This window comes from Ascaphus truei, chromosome 15, assembly GCF_040206685.1.
Source record: "Ascaphus truei isolate aAscTru1 chromosome 15, aAscTru1.hap1, whole genome shotgun sequence".
NCBI classification, from domain to species: domain Eukaryota; kingdom Metazoa; phylum Chordata; class Amphibia; order Anura; family Ascaphidae; genus Ascaphus; species Ascaphus truei.
This window is the reverse complement of record NC_134497.1, coordinates 2769997-2786419: the sequence shown is the minus strand read 5'-3', so window position 1 is coordinate 2786419 and position 16423 is coordinate 2769997. Positions and strand designations below refer to the sequence as shown.

The window sequence follows — 16423 nt, the reverse complement described above, 5'->3', positions numbered from 1 at the left end:
AGATATTAGCTCTGACATATTGATTACATTCAAAACGTGCACCTATTACAGCTGAACCCCGTTATAACGCGATACACGGGTCCACATAATGAGACCGCGTTATAACTGGGATCGCGTTGTAGTGTATCGTGCTATAACGGGGTCGAGCTGTACTTCTTACAGAATTGGCAAACACTTCATCCCCTTCAAAAGCAAGATAGCGAAACCCGTGGACGCGTCAGGAGGGCTACCGTATGAAAAGAGGAACATTCGCCAGTCCTAGAAGTGGTATTGGAACGCCATCCAGCGTTAACCGCCATTGTGACTTGGTATTTACTGCCGGATCACGCTCCGGCATCTCTCCTAGAATCTGAGCGAATGTCTTGACGCTCAATACAGCACAAACTGACAAGTCAACGTCGATTAACGGCAGACAGAGCCATGTGAATCGCCCAGCGTGCAAGTCATAGGAAAAGTGGTAAATCAACTATCACTGGCTGCATTTTCCAATGTGGTTTGCCCTCCAATTTAATTGTCATTTTGCATCTCAAAAAATGAACGCTAAACTGCCACGTACGAGACCAAAGTGATAATTTCCAGCGGACAAGAGTGTGAAGGTTAAGTATTGCAAAGATCATTCAGCTCGCTACTTAAAGCGTCGTTGTAATGCAGGAAACGTGGGTCCGTTTCCAGGCAACGCCTCCATCTTTAAAGCCAAACATGATCTAGTTATTATAAAAGGTCGTCTATAAGTCACGTGTCTCTTCTCCTATCCCATCAAAGCAAATCACAGCCGATGTCCTAGGACTGCAAACTAGCAAGGACATAACGTCACAATTATACTGTAACGCGTGACGGGGCGCAGAAGCAACAACGCAATATTCATTACTTATCTCTAAGTCTGTTTCTATAGAACTGTTAAACGGCGAAATGTTTTAGGTCTACTTGTCACTATACATTTTAGAAATTATTAACATTTAGTTGTTTTTTTTAAATTAATAAATAGTTGTAAAGAAACACCTTAGTAACCCCCAATGTTTAACAATAAGACAGCAGAATGAGGCGGTTTTTCAGATACTAGATGAGAATTTCTATTTTCTCTTCTCTTGCCTTCAACATGCAGAAAAGAAAAATATATATATAAAAATTTAAAAATCCCAGGTGGTTAAAATGGAGCTCTCCCCCAGGGCCCAGTGCAAGCTAAAGGTTATTATGGTAACCTCAGAAGCCAGAGATGATGACAATCATGGTTTGTAACACTTAAAAGATCAAGATATGCGCAGGGGTCAAAATACGAACATTATACTCATTAAACTCATACCGGCTCTGGGGGCGCAGGGCGCTGCTTCAACTGAAAGTGCTGACAAAAAACAGCCCACCACATCTTGCCATTTTCTATTGTGAATCATCAGATCCATTTAGATCCCATGGCTTCCTTTCATATTCACTATGCTCATTTGCATGCCATTTCCCAGAATCCCTGGCTGCAGTGGAAGCACGGTTTGCTAAGCGATAATGGGGAAGGCAGGGGGTTGCAGACCTGTCTAAGACGTGTGAATGTGCTCACACGTGGGATTATATATATATATTTATTTTCCCCCATCTCGGTTCCACCAAAGGCTTGTTGAACTCCCTTACTGCACCCCTGTTGGAAGGTTACCCGGTGCTGTTTTACAATACGAACCTGGATATTTGAATGCCATAGAATTTAGAAGCACCTCCTCACCTCAGCATAAGAACCTCTCCGGACAGACCTAACAACAATCGCCTTGTTCTTCTCTTCCATGTCGAAGCCATAATCTTCTTCTTGAGGGAGGATCTGTAACAATGAACATTGTTAGAAATCCCTTTATAATATTACAATGTATGAATGAGAATTTGTATCAAGACAATTGAATGAGAATATGTTTTGAGGTTTAAAATTCAGAAGTAGCCAAAGAGATGAAGGGTTAATGCATAATAGATGTTAGAGGTTGGTTTAGGTGGAGGATGTCAGGTTCTAGTCTGAAGTCCGACATGGCTAAAGTTCTTTGTGTTAGGAACCCAGGAGAAGAAAGTGGGCAGAGTTAGTGATCAATAAATACAGTTCTACTCTGATCACTCCCTCTCTCTCCAAGATCTCTTTCTCCAAGACCTCTTCCCATGACCACTCTTCTACATGTAAGATCAGCAGCATGACAGAGACAAGGGTTTCTTTGTTTTGTTCTATCGTCACCCTCTGAGCACGTTGTCATCATTGATTGAATTTTCATCTGTAAGTAACACTGTAAGAATAAACTAGAACTCTCTGTCTGCTGAACAACAATCTTCTGATGCATTGGAATCTTTCTGAACAAGGAATAAGTGAAATTATTCTAACATACACATATATATATATATACATATACTGATATATATATATATTACACACACATTTATAACACGGCCGGAAGAAGAGTTCAGTGTATCTCGAAAGCACGCACAAATAAAAGCATTGCGTTAGCCACAAAATATTGTCTATTCATTTTTTTAATTTGAAATATATTTATTTATTTATTTATTTTTACATTTATTTGACTGTGACAGAATTAGGAAAGGTGCAGCGTTCTTGTGTAATGGTTAGTCATGGGACATGTGGGTGTATGGCAGGTTATCATTTGATGGACCAACATAGATGCCGATCTTCGGTCTCTGCCTTAAATACGCTGAACACCAGACAGCTCTTTTGAAGAGGAGACTTGGCACCTTGAACGCTTTTGTACACGGACATCCTGACAATCCATCAAAAATTCACAGAATCTGCAACAGATCTACAGTGCAAGATCAAGGAGAGGAGCGGAGAGGGGTCTCTGGGGAGGAGCGGAGAGGGGTCTCTGGAGAGGAGCGGAGAGGAGAGAAGCGGAGAGGGGTCTCTGGAGAGGAGCGGAGAGGAGAGAAGCGGAGAGGGGTCTCTGGAGAGGAGCGGAGAGGAGAGAAGCGGAGAGGGGTCTCTGGAGAGGAGCGGAGAGAAGCGGAGAGGGGTCTCTGGAGAGGAGCGGAGAGAAGCGGAGAGGGGTCTCTGGAGAGGAGCGGAGAGGAGCGGAGCGGAGTCTCTGGAGAGGAGAGGAGAGAAGCGGAGAGGGGTCTCTGGAGAGGAGCGAAGCGGAGGGGTCTCTGGAGAGGAGCGGAGAGGGGTCTCTGGAGAGGAGCGAAGCGGAGAGGGGTCTCTGGAGAGGAGCGGAGAGGGGTCTCTGGAGAGGAGCGGAGAGGACAGAAGCGGAGAGGGGTCTCTGGAGAGGAGCGGAGAGGACAGAAGCGGAGAGGGGTCTCTGGAGAGGAGCAGAGAGAAGCGGAGAGGGGTCTCTGGAGAGGAGTGGAGAGAAGCGGAGAGGAGAGAAGCGGAGAGGGGTCTCTGGAGAGGAGCGGAGAGAAGCGGAGCTGCTGAAGACCAACAAACGAAGAACTCTCATATGACAAAATCATTGCAGATTGCCCCCCTGTTTGCGCCCCCTAGACTAGACCAGGAGTGGCCAACTCCAGTCCCCAAGGGCCACCAACAGGTCAGGTTTTAAGGATATCCCTGCTTCAGCATATGTGGCTCAATCAGTGGCTCAATCAATGACTGAGCCCTGTGCTGAAGCAGGGACATCCTTAACACGCCACCTGTTTGTGGCCCTTGAGGCCTGGAGTTGGCCACTCCTGGACTAGGCTCTTCTTCTAGTTTTGAAGCTCTCAAATGTTTGATGGCAAAATAACTACAAAACGGACAAGAACCAGACACATTTGGAGCTATTTTTAGCTGCTGGCTACCACAAGGCAGTGACCACCCGATGCTCTGACCAGCCACGGATCTCCACCGCCGCCACGTCCTTCTCAGCTGAACAAGTTCAGCCAACGTATAAAAAGTATACTGTGCAGCCCAGACTGCGGGCTGGAGAGCTTACATTCATGCTATTGTCATGGAACCATAGTAATGTCATGTTGTACTTCCTACAGTACAGCCTGGAGTATACTCTCAGTACTATAACACATACTAACATGTTGATTTTTAAACCCATGCTTTGCTGTTAAACAGCAGGCACAAGATGAAAGGGATCCATACTAAAGTGGATAGGAAGCCAAATGCCCCGCACGGAGAGTGCTCATTTGCCTGTCATTACCCAGAATTCCTGGCGGCAGTGGAAGCACTGTACTGTATGCCGAGTGGCTATGGAGTACAGCAGGTTTGGGGACTTGTCTGGGACGTGAATGTGCTCAGAAGTGTCCGTCATTACCGTGCGGAGAGGAGTGTTGTGCCTTGGTTACTCTCCATACCTGGCGTTTTGTGCCTTGGTTACTCTCCGTACCTGGTTCGTGCGCCTGATGGGTAACATGTTTACAATATCTTGGCGAGGTGCAGATACCATTATAATAGGCCAGGGGTGGCCATCTGCAGTCCTCAAGGGCCACCAACAGGTCAGGGTGAAGGATATCCCTGATTCAGTACAGGTGGCTCAATCAGTCCCTGCTTCAGCACAGGTGGCTCAATCAGTTGCACAGACTGATTGAGCCACCTTTGCTGAAGCTGGGATATCCTCAAAACCTGACCTGTTGGAGGGACTTGAGGATTGGAGTTGATAACACCAGTAATAGACCAGCAGGGGAGGGATCTTCCTAGGTGAAATTACAGAGGGCAGAGGCTTTTAAACCCGTCCTTGTTTTCTCTTCAGTGAATCGAATTAAAACTAGCTCTTGCCCGGGCAGTATCGCTCTGATGCCCGGGCAGTATCGCTCTGATGCCCGGGCAGTATCGCTCTGACGCCCGGGCAGTATCGCTCTGATGCCCGGGCAGTATCGCTCTGATGCCCACTGCCGTTTCCAGCCTTATCCTGCTCTGACTGACAACACTTGCTTGATTGAAACCGGCTTTAAAAAGAAAGAGAAGGAGGAAAAAATGACCTGTTATTTCAACAGCTAAAGTTAGTTTATGAGACAAAACAGCTCACGGAGATTTCCTGCAGCTTCCAGCCATATTACATTATATTATATCATGCTTCCTTCGTAGGTTTCAGTTCCAAGAGCCTCCAATAGTGTCAGAAACTAATTATAATTGCAGATATTTACTGGGCTTGATTGCTTCTTTCATCTTTTTATAACCAAGTTGAAGGAAAACAGGAGGGGGAGAGAGAGGGGGAGTGGGGGGGGAGAGAGAGGGGGAGTGTGGGAGGGGGAGAGAGAGGGGGAGTGGGGGGGGGGAGAGGGGGAGTGGAGGGGGGGAGAGAGGGGGAGTGGAGGGGGGGAGAGAGAGGGGGAGTGGGGGGGGGATAGAGAGGGGGAGTGGGGGGGGGAGAGAGGGGGAGTGGGGGGGGGAGAGAGAGAGGGGGAGTGGAGGGGGGCAGGGAGAGAGAGGCGGAGTGGAGGGGGGGGAGAGAGGGTGAGTGGAGGGGGGGAGAGAGAGAAGCTCTATTTGTAGCTTGTGAGCCCTGCGTGGGGAGGAATGCTCCTCTGAGCTTTAGCAACCGTATTTCTGCCCACAAATCACAGCCTATAAAACTCCTGATGTCTAAAACAGCTGCTGAACTTCTGTTCCTTGCACATTTGCCTCTGATTTTGTGTACAAATTACACCATTCCTCTGTTTTCTGGAGACTCATTTGCTAATCATATATTTTTTTTGGACAGAAAGTACTTTTATCACTTTTCTTTGTAACAAATTCCCCAGATGTGTTTATAGCTACGGCCCAAAAAAAAAGTGCAAAAATGTATCGAGAAGGCGCAGCCAACACCAGTCTGCAAGGGCCACCAACAGGTCCGGATTTACAGATTCAGCTTCAGCACAGGTGGTGCAGTCAAAAACGGAGCAACCTGTGCTGAAGCAGTGACATCCTTAAATCCGGACCTGTTGGTGGCCCTTGAAGACGGGAATTGGCCGCTCCTGCTATAGAACCTATAAGGCTATTGCCCCTCAACGTATGTTTTCAGGTGAAGCTGGGCAGTTTCGCGGATCCAAAAACCCAAACTTCACAAACTTCGACGTTTGTTCAGAAATCGGAGCCGGACTTCGGAATTAACGTTCAAATCTGTTTGGCGTTCGCCAACTAAAAGCACCTGCAAATTTCTGCTCAAAGTTCACATTTTGGAGAAAAATGAGCGCTGGTTTTTCCCCCCGTTATTTATTTATTTATTTTACTATTCCAGTTACTGGCAAAACCGCATTTCAGAACCAAAAAAGGCAAACGCAGCAGTGAAAGTCCCCACCCATAGCGTACAGAACCTCATTGCTGGGGCGGGCTGACTGACACCGAAGAATAGGATATAAGTCAAATTATTTGCATTTTATAGAAAAAAAAAGTTGGCAAAATACATTTGAAAAAATACAGCCAATGATTTCACTGTTGTGCCCGGCGGCACCTACCTCTGCGCTGTTTCTATCCATAAATAGAGTGAAAATAGATTGGAAAAATAAGGAAATCTACAAAAAGGAAGAATTTCCACACCCACTTCCCCGGACGTGTCCCTGTGACTCACATGTTCTGTTCATATATATTTTTTTGAGTGGTTATGACCGACACCAGATCCTTCCCTCCCGTGAGTGCACTTATAGGAGCAGGTCAAAATAGATATAAAAAAAATATATATATATATATATTTTTTTTTTTTAAGCAACTTAATCAGTGTAATTGACTTTAACAGGGGAAGAGTGGGGGGGGGGGGGGGGTGTGAGAGTAAAGGAAGTTAAACCTCTGCCAAGTTTTTTGTTAAGGTCTCAACAAACTAATTTTACAAAAACTGAATATTTATGCTTAGGAGACTAATTTTTTTGTTAAAAGTGTCATTCTATCAACTTTAAACCTTTACATCAGTGGCCAACTCGGGTCCTCAAGGGACACCAACAGGACAGGTTTTAAGGATATCCTTGCTTCAGCACAGGTGGCTCAGTCAATCACCGAGCCATTGACTGAGCCACCTGTGCTGAAGCAGGAATATCCCCAATACCTGTCCTGTTGGTGGCCCTTGAGGACTGGAGTCGGCCGCCCCTGGTGTAAATGCTAGTGTTGTTTTTGTGTTGTCCCCCTCAGTAGGGGACGCAGTTTAGGAAAATCACAAGGTTTCCTGCATTAACCAAGGAGAAAGCTATGCGGTTGGGAAAGCTCCCTACACTAGGCCTTCATCTATGAAGATCACGAATATTGGTCCCCTAAATGTATCACAAACGCCAACACATCTACATCTCTCCGAGACCAACACAGCGCCAGGAACATTGAACTGCAACAACTATTTTTTAACCTCATTTCCCCCTGTAAACCCAAACAATAGTGAATGCTGCATGCTTCCGTCAAAGGTTTAGGACCTTGTGTGACCCTCATGGAAAGAGTAACTTGTCCTTCAACCATAAGGAGCATCTAGAAGACACAATAGGCTTCTGCCCAGCAAAGGTCCTATCATGTCAGCTGATTAGAAACATTGCGTCTGCGGCGTTGAAGTAACTGTGACACGTGGTCAGCGCTCACCAGGAGGGTCTTGGCCAAAATGTTTTCTATGAGCTTGAAGTCGTTGCGCAGCTGCTTGTTCTTGGAACTTGTCCCCTCCATCTCCTCATCGGCGTGGAAGCGGAAGAACTGGGACTCGTCTTTGAACTCGCTCTTCTCCGAGACTGAGAGAAAGAATAACAAAGATCATGTAAACGGCCGGGCCTAAACCGTGGCCGGACTCCGTATTTCTGCAGGAGATGTGGAAAAGGTCAGAGCCCGTGGTCATATCACCTGGTGACCCCTTTACTGCACGTCTATCTGGTAGGGAAGGGGTTAAAATTACAGTCCGTCATCAAATCAACTAAACACATCCCATCAGAGCAGCGGTTCTCAGCTATGATACTCTAACAAGTGAGACACAGGAGAGACACGCGGGGAAACACCAACACACACAACACATTTGGGACAAAAAGGACTTGGACTAGCAAACAGGACCGAGAGAAAGGAGAACCCTATAGGAGAAGGGGACAGTGACTACAATCTAATGTGAGGATACAACCAAAGAACATGTTGTAACCATGTACGATTACAACACGTGTGGACAAAGAATATGTAATGCAATATTTCCAATAAAAACGTATTTACCAAAAAAAGAAAAAAGCGGGGATTCTCAACTCTCGTCCTTAAGACCCCCCAACAGGTCAGGTTTTGAGGACATTCCTTCTTCAGCACAGGTGGCTGAAGCAGTCCCTGCTCCGGCCCAGGTGGCTCAATCAGTCCCTGCTTCAGCACAGGTGCTGAATCAGTGGCTCAGTAAGCTACTGATTAAAGCCACCTGTGCTGAAGCTGGGATATCCTCAAAACCTGACCTGTTGGAGGGTATTGAGGACTGAAGTTGAGAACCTCTGTATTAAAGACTGGTCAAAGTATTACCCTATCCATGACATTTCAGGCTCTATTGCCTTATAAACAATTACATTTTTAGGCACTTGCTGGGGGAGAGACTACAGTTGCCATTTCCTCTCCCAGAATCCTCTCTGTCTCATTGATCCTGTTTATTGGCACTCCCACCCAGGTGACGGCACTGACATCATCAGAAAGGAATTAAAGCTTCATCTGATTCTATCTGCCATGTCTGTCTGTAGCATCACAGTCAGCAGAGCGACTTTTCCCCCACTTGGAAAGCTCCAAGGAAGTCTAGGAATGTGGGGGGGGGGGGGTTAGGTGGGAGTGTAGGGATCTGGGGTAGGTGGGGATGTGGGGGGAGGTAGGAGTGTAGGGATGTGGGGGGAGGTGGGAGTGTAGGGATGTGGGGGGAGGTGGGAGTGTAGGGATGTGGGGGGAGGTGGGAGTGTAGGGATGTGGGGAGTGTAGGGACGTGGAGGGAGGTGGGAGTGTAGGGATGTGGGGGGAGGTGGGAGTGTAGGGATGTGGGGGGAGGTGGGAGTGTAGGGATGTGGGGGGAGGTGGGAGTGTAGGAATGTGGGGGGAGGTGGGAGTGTAGTGATGAGGATGGAGGTGGGGAGTGTAGGGAGGTGGGGAGAGTAGGGATGTGGGGAGTGTAGGGATGTGGGGAGTGTAGGGATGTGGGGAGTGTAGGGAGGTGGGGAGTGTAGGGACGTGGGGAGTGTAGGGATGTGGGGAGTGTAGGGATGTGGGAAGTGTAGGCATGTGGGGAGTGTAGGCATGTGGGGAGTGTAGGCATGTGGGGAGTGTAGGGAGGTGGGGAGTGTAGGGAGGTGAGGAGTGTAGGGAGGTGGGGAGTGTAGGGATGAGGAGGGAGGTGGGGAGTGTAGGGATGAGGAGGGAGGTATCTTTTTAACAGAGTTATGCAGAAGAGGTTAAACAATAGGTAAGGCATTGATCCGGGGAGTGACCTGTTTTACGGTTATTGGATTCCCCCCCCCTCCCTTTTTAGATATAATTGGTACAGAGTGCATTGGGATTTGTCTCCGCCTTTATCTGAATATGGTACGGGGGTCTCGCCCAGCTAGGATTTCAGAGAAAGGTTGAACTCAGTAGACATATATTTTTCAACGTTAAATACAACGTTGCAATTGGTCAGCACCACCCATAAGCAGTTTGAGCTGAGAAGTAACAACTCATTCTATAATGTTATATACACACACGCACGCACACACACGCGCACACACGCACACACACGCGCACACACACACGCACGCACACACACGCGGCGTTTTTGCTCATCACCTAGAAAATGAAAGGGCGCAGTTTGCCACATGTCTGGGACTTACGGACGTTGTACAGTGATCTGATCCTGAACCACAGAGGGGAAAAAAACAAAAGCTAAAAATAGTCAATGAGAGGGAAGAAAAACAGACACTTAAATACAAGCTGAAATCTGGCACCAAAACTGGGAATATTAGCATTCTGCCAAGAAGGGTCATCTGAGAGCAGAAATCGTACCCCATGGACAAAATAGGAACAAATAAGTGTGTGTGTGTGTGTGTGTGTGTGTGTGTGTGTGTGTGTGTGTGTGTGTGTGTGTGTGTGTGTGTGTGTGTGTGTGTGTGTGTGTGTGTGTGTGTGTGTGTGTGTGTGTGTGTGTGTGTGTGTGTGTGTGTTTTCTGGATTTACCCACTGGACAGATCACTGCCATTAGTTCCCTTTGGTCTAAGGTGGGACATTGACATTGAAGGTATCAAGGTGCAAATAAATTACCATGATGCATGAAACCATTGTTGCAGAGTCCAACACCAAGAGCCACTGCTTCCTCTCGGGTCTGACAATCACCCTAGTAACAAAGAGACAACATTATTCCTCACACAACGTCCTCATTGCAATAATGTATCTATAGACTGAAAGATACGTTCTTACATTAGTCTACTGAATGCAACTCCGAACAATGACTACAATTACGTGGGTTTCCCCCCTACCACCACGGCTCCATTCATTTTTATACATAGCGACTTATTTCTCCCACAGGAATGGGCAAGACAAAGAAAAATAAGCGCTTTACAAAACAGCTGTTTTACCAGCTCAGACACATTATCTTAGCTAAATGTGGACATTTATTGTTTTACAGGCAATTAAGGATATTGTTGTGTGCAAGTTAGAATAGCTGCAGGCAGCCAAATCCATTCCTAAAAATACGCAGTTTGCGCGAGACGAAAAGAATAACCATTACCAGCCCTTACACTCCTCCCACCTCCTGAAATTATGCAGAAACAGAGACATCAAAAGACGGAAGCAATTGCTTATTCCAATTTTCCTTAATTGTTTTCATCTCCAAATAGGTCCCTTGGAATCACGGGGGAAAAAATGAATGATCGAGTGGCTGCATTTCTTCAATTCTCTGGATACAACTGGGCGGAAAAGTTTGGCAAACTTTAGAAACTTTCCCAATTGTGTATAATGCAGCCAATATGGTCATATTAATTGGGATCACAGAGATGTCAAGATTAAGGACATCGGTGAGATCTGTAGGTTCGGGGCCAAAACGCAACATTCTGCAACATTGCATCACAACAGATAGGGAAAGGGGTAGACTAGATCAGGGGTGCGCAAACGTTTTAAGCTGCGCCCCCTGCCTGCTCCCTTCACTGCTCGCACCCCCCTTACCTCTTCGGTCGGCGTCAAATGCCGCCGCGTTGTCATGGCGACGGCATGTCGGCACAGCAATGCGCCACACCAGCCACCTGAATTACGGTAAGTGAAGTTGCAGAGGCCTCACACGACCCCCCGGTATTTCATTTTAATGCGGTGGGGACGAGCGCGAAGGCCTCTGCAACCGCCGCACCCCACCTGAAAAATCCCGTGCCCCCAGAGGGGCACGCCCCTCAGTTTGCGCACCCATGAACTAGATGGTTCTTCTCTGCAATCAAATTCTGTGTCTGTTTTTCAGTTTCAAGGGAAAAGTGATTTTTTTGATGGTCTACAAATCAGCGAGACGCGCAGAAAATCAGTAAGAAGGGGCACGTGTCGAGTGGCGCAGTTCAGGATCTGTTCCTCTCGGTCCTCGGAATTTCAGGAATTTATAATGGCCACAGAAATTACGGAGATTGTTTGGCCAAGAGAAGGCTGGAGAACGGTCTTCTTGGAAGAAAGCAAGAGCCGCCTTCTGACGCACGTCGGTGCATTATAACGCGCTGCCGGCACCGTGGGGCACTGGAATTGTTTAACAATATTTCTTCAGGGGGTTTAAGACCCCCTGGTTTGTACCACTCACCCCCAATAAAGTGGCGGTTAGTGCTTCTTTACACAATGGAGACCCAGGTATGGCGGTGCACAGCTACTAGAAACAGAACGGGCTGGAGAGCTAATGAAATCTACAAAAATCTTCTTTACTGGCACATAGGTTACAAAATGGAGAAACCGCAAAGTCAGACGCGTTTCGCACAGCGTGTCGCTTTATCAAAGCCCTACTATGCACAGCTACGGTACAGTATAATACAGTGTACACGGAGAGCAGCAGTGAGGTTATACAGATCTTATTGTATATAAAGTGAGAAGTCCTCATTTCTATGGGCAGAAATCTGACAATCATATTCATGTCCATCCATGTAAATATGCCACAGTTATCATTTAGGACGGCAGTGAATCTGTAATACAAGGAAAGAATGGGGAAAAAACCTAGATTACCTGTGATATCAGCCAATCCACAAGTTTACTGGCTGGAACTACAGATTTGTACGTCTTCAAGTGGTAATCCCGATCTCTAAATACATAAAGCGAGAGAACACAGTTACATTACGCACGGCAGCAGGTTTAATGCAGCTTCTTACCAGATATTGTAGACAGGACCAAGTATATAAAGAGAAACTAATTGGGCCAACAAGTCTACATACTTGAGAACCTGATTTGTGGCTGGGTCCTGCCCGCGCTCTGCGCTCTGCGCGTCTTTATGAATACACTAAACATTGCTGAATTCTGTCCCAATCGCTGGGAGTCTGCTCTGTGCATGCATCAGGGCAGACACACAGCCGGGAATGTCACCCCAAGTCTACTTCGCCTGGGCTTCAGTGTGTGACCCCCTTCTGCTATTTATTCTGAAAATGGCATTCCCTTTACAGCAGGGGCGGCCAACTCCAGTCCTCAAGGGCCACCAACAGGTCAGGTTTTTCCAGATTTCCCTGCTTCAGCACAGGTGCCTCAATCAGTGGCTTAGTCATTGTGACTGCACCACCTGTGCTGAAGCAGGAACATCCTGAAAACTTGAAAGACCTGTTGGTGGCCCTTGAGGCCCGGAGTTGGCCCCCCCGCGTTACAGTATGCACATCACCGCTCACATTTCCTGCAAAGCACACACAGAAGGTTAAAGAGACAATATAGGAACACTGTTTAAGATCGCTGGATTACAATTTCTGCAAAAGTGTTTAGGAAACTTTGGCCCATATTTGCTAAGTAGCATTCTTCTGTAAGGCACCTTCTGGCACCTTACAGCCCACTCAAGTCACAGGGTGGCATGGCGTCTCCCAGTGCTGGGCGATGCCATATTACAGAGGGCTGATTGGTAAATAGTGTCCTATATTTTGATGACATGTTCCTACTATCCATATAATACGGAAGTTACTGTATGTGCCACAGAATATAACACACAACAATACGTCAGATAATGTCCTCTCTCTCCTCACTAACTCCCCTCCCCCGGAGCTGAACCGCGTTATTTTCACCCCTGGGGATCCCTGGCGGCGCAGATACGTAGCGGTGAAGTTACCTGTATTACTTCCTGGGGGTTTAAAGGGGCTTTAAATGGCCGTCCTATAGGAAGTGACAACCGCTGGTGCTGCGGCTCCTATTGGCCTGAGACTTGGTGCTGATTTTGTTTGCCCTGGTGGGGCATTTAAACCCAATAACTTCACCAGTAAGTAGCTTGGAAACCGGCGGTTCGTCCGCAGAGCGCAAAATAACCGTCCAACTCCGGACAATCTCCTGGTTTTCATCTTGTAAATAACAAAAGTGGGGTTAAAAGAAATAAGTGGGGGGAATTAATCCCCTGTAAGAAATTGTATGCAAACTGATGTGTAATCCACCGCAGCCAGTCCAGCACTGAAGGAGTTACACATTCATTATGCGCACACCGCATTAGAACTGCACACATTCCACCGCAGCCAGTCCAGCACTGAAGGAGTTACACATTCATTATGCGCACACAGCATTAGAACTGCACACATTCCACCGCAGCCAGTCCAGCACTGAAGGAGTTACACATTCATTATGCGCACACAGCATTAGAACTGCACACATTCCACCGCAGCCAGTCCGGCACTGAAGGAGTTACACATTCATTATGCGCACACAGCATTAGAACTGCACACATTCCACCGCAGCCAGTCCGGCACTGAAGGAGTTACACATTCATTATGCGCACACAGCATTAGAACTGCACACATTCCACCGCAGCCAGTCCGGCACTGAAGGAGTTACACATTCATTATGCGCACACAGCATTAGAACTGCACACATTCCATCGCAGCCAGTCCAGCACTGAAGGAGTTACACATTCATTATGCGCACACAGCATTAGAACTGCACATTTTCGGTTGGGTCACCGCAACGGACATTGATGCATCGCCGACTATTTTAGGGAACACTTAAGGAAACGTTGCTTACTCACTCACATCATTGACCATTATGCGATGAAATGTGTCCTGCAGCACAAAGATGCCCAGTCATACAAAAGTGGCTGCTCTTTCCTCCAAAGGTAGTGGTGCTTTATGTAGAGCTAGGCACTCTCTGTATAAGAACACGCAGTGCTGTATGCAGGATGAATACATTCCTGTCTTACAGAGATAACTCACCCACATGTAACTCCTTAAATGTGTCACAACACTTTAGTCCTTGGACGGGGTGACCTTTCATTGATAATTTAGCTGAAACCGAGTGCCAAGGGTCGGGGGTCAGGGACCTTTGTCACGTCCAGGTCACGCAATCACATGACGTGACCAACCCCCCAGACCCAGGACATGTAAGTTGGGGGGTGGGTGGGATCCCATGTCAGTTTCGCTCGGGCTGGCCCCTTTATCAGAACGGTCAGCCAGGGTTACCCCTAGAATTCCAGCAAGTGTCCATGCCGTAGCAGCTGTGGCGTTACAGCGCTGTGAAGGTTAACCCTTAACCTGACAAACACCACTGCCATGAGTGCAGTTGAGCCTTTGAGCACAAATCCTGTACTTACTGCCCAGAGACGGGTAACCTCTAACTCACACGCTGTCACGCGGCAGCGAACGCGTCTTCAGGGCGATGTACCCAGCGTTTAAATGCTAAACTTTGCCGACACTGAAACGTAGCTCACGCATGTTAATGGTTATCTGCGTATCTGATGTGTGTGAGGCTAACCTTTCAACGCCATTATAACCTGAAAGCAGAGAAGCCGCGGGTATAATGCGCCAGGCACGGCTTTAATTGTCCACGTAGGAAATCTGAGCCTGTATGCATTGTTGACATCAAAGTGTAGGCTCTAGGTTGGGAGCAGCGGCGCTCTGTGGGAGCACAGGAAGTGCACTTTAATGCAATTAACTGTATTGAACTATTTTATTACATTTAAAGCTCATTTAACTCCCAGGGAAGAAAACTGCTTCAAATAAAGTTGCCAGCCCATCACTTGAAAATGAAATCAGTTTATTCTAAAGAGTGAGGCTGGGGCCATGGTGACTTCGCCCGTGCGGAGGCGTGCGCAGCCGTGACCCGCTTGAAGTGCGCTTTTCGGCCATGGTACGCGCGCATCCGTGGGCATGTCTAGGGGCGGGCCAGTGACGGCACAGAGCTGGTTTGCCCTCATTGGGCGAACCGCTCACGTGACAGGCCTGTCGCGCCAAGAAATCAGTTTGAACTGATTTCTTGCGCAACGCGCAGCCCTCCCTGCACCTTAAGGCAGCCTGTTCGCACGGTCTGCGGTACCATGGCCCCGGTGGTATTTCTTTAACCAGTTGCTGCCAGCAGGGCAGGAATGGATCTCAGCAGATTGTTAAAGCACCTGAACTCTGATTGGCTGTTCATTTGATTTCCTGGTGTCTTGTCCTTAAAACCTGACCTGTTGGTGGCCCTTGGGGACTGGAGTTGGCCACGCCTGGTGAAGGGAATCTGGCAATTAGTATAGTGGTTATTCTTCTGCAGAGAAACCAACCATTAGCAATAAGCGAGATAACAGCCCAACGACTGACTGATGGAGTTTTGGATCAGATTGGCAGAGAAGCCCAATTATTCCAGCACTTGGATTCCTTTGGCTCTGTGTATTTAAACTAAACAGGAACCTGAAGAAAAAAAAAGTTGCTACATAATGTTTTTGTGGCTGGAAAGGAGAAGCTAGCTCGTCAAAAACATTTGCACTCGGTACTGCAAATTGAAAATATGCTTTAAAGGCAAAAACAATCCCATTTGCCAAACCGCAAACAGACAGCACCTTGTTCTAAACACGGGCTGTGCTCTTCAGAGCAACTTTGGAAGCAAAAGATGAATTAAAAACTGTTGGATGTTTCCAAATTCTTCTTGGTAGTTTCTTAGACTAAGTTCCCAGTTGCGTGTTGTTATGATTTTTCTTTTTCGGGGTGGGTGCCTGGCTGTTCCCCGAAGATGAAATGCACTATTTTCAGTTCTGGGGACCCCCTGGTTTCCGGAGATCGTTGCCGGTGAAGGTAGGGGCGTTGAAATGTTCCCCATCATGTGGGTCAATAGGAAGCAACCTTCCAATCGGCTCACGCGACTCGGGAGACGTAAAAACAACGCGAGCCCAGGAAGTAACGCCGGTACCTTTACCAGGAAGCATGTCGGGAAATGGGGGGTCTCAGGAAAACAGGGTTTCCTGTTTCCCATCCTGCATGGGACGCTTAAACAATAAACATAACCGCACAGTGGAATGTCTTAGGGGCCTCTGGACGGGGAAATGTTTGCCAATCACCGGTTTTCTTTCCCTTTATCCCACCCTGTCCTTATCAAACAGGCGATACAGATAAGGGGAGGTGGGAAGTGGGGACTCTGGCTGTACAAGCGCTCGCTGATCTCACAGTGACATCACACAGTGACATCATACAGTGACATCACACAGTGACAAAACACAGAAGGGAGCAACCAGCGGTA

At 47.4% G+C, this 16423-nt stretch overlaps 1 protein-coding gene across 3 annotated transcripts in view; it reads right to left on the bottom strand.

Annotated features, from left to right (window-relative positions):
- The window catches only part of PREX1 (phosphatidylinositol-3,4,5-trisphosphate dependent Rac exchange factor 1), a 299489-nt gene that overhangs the window by 95056 nt on the left and 188010 nt on the right, over nucleotides 1–16423 (bottom strand). For all 3 annotated transcript variants that reach the window (XM_075571278.1, XM_075571280.1, XM_075571279.1), the window contains exons 14-17: nucleotides 11990–12065; nucleotides 10070–10142; nucleotides 7427–7569; nucleotides 1706–1798 (exon numbers count right to left, since the gene is read on the bottom strand). In XM_075571278.1, the coding sequence (XP_075427393.1) occupies nucleotides 1706–1798; nucleotides 7427–7569; nucleotides 10070–10142; nucleotides 11990–12065 (385 nt within the window). The remainder of the gene's footprint in view (nucleotides 1–1705; nucleotides 1799–7426; nucleotides 7570–10069; nucleotides 10143–11989; nucleotides 12066–16423) is intronic.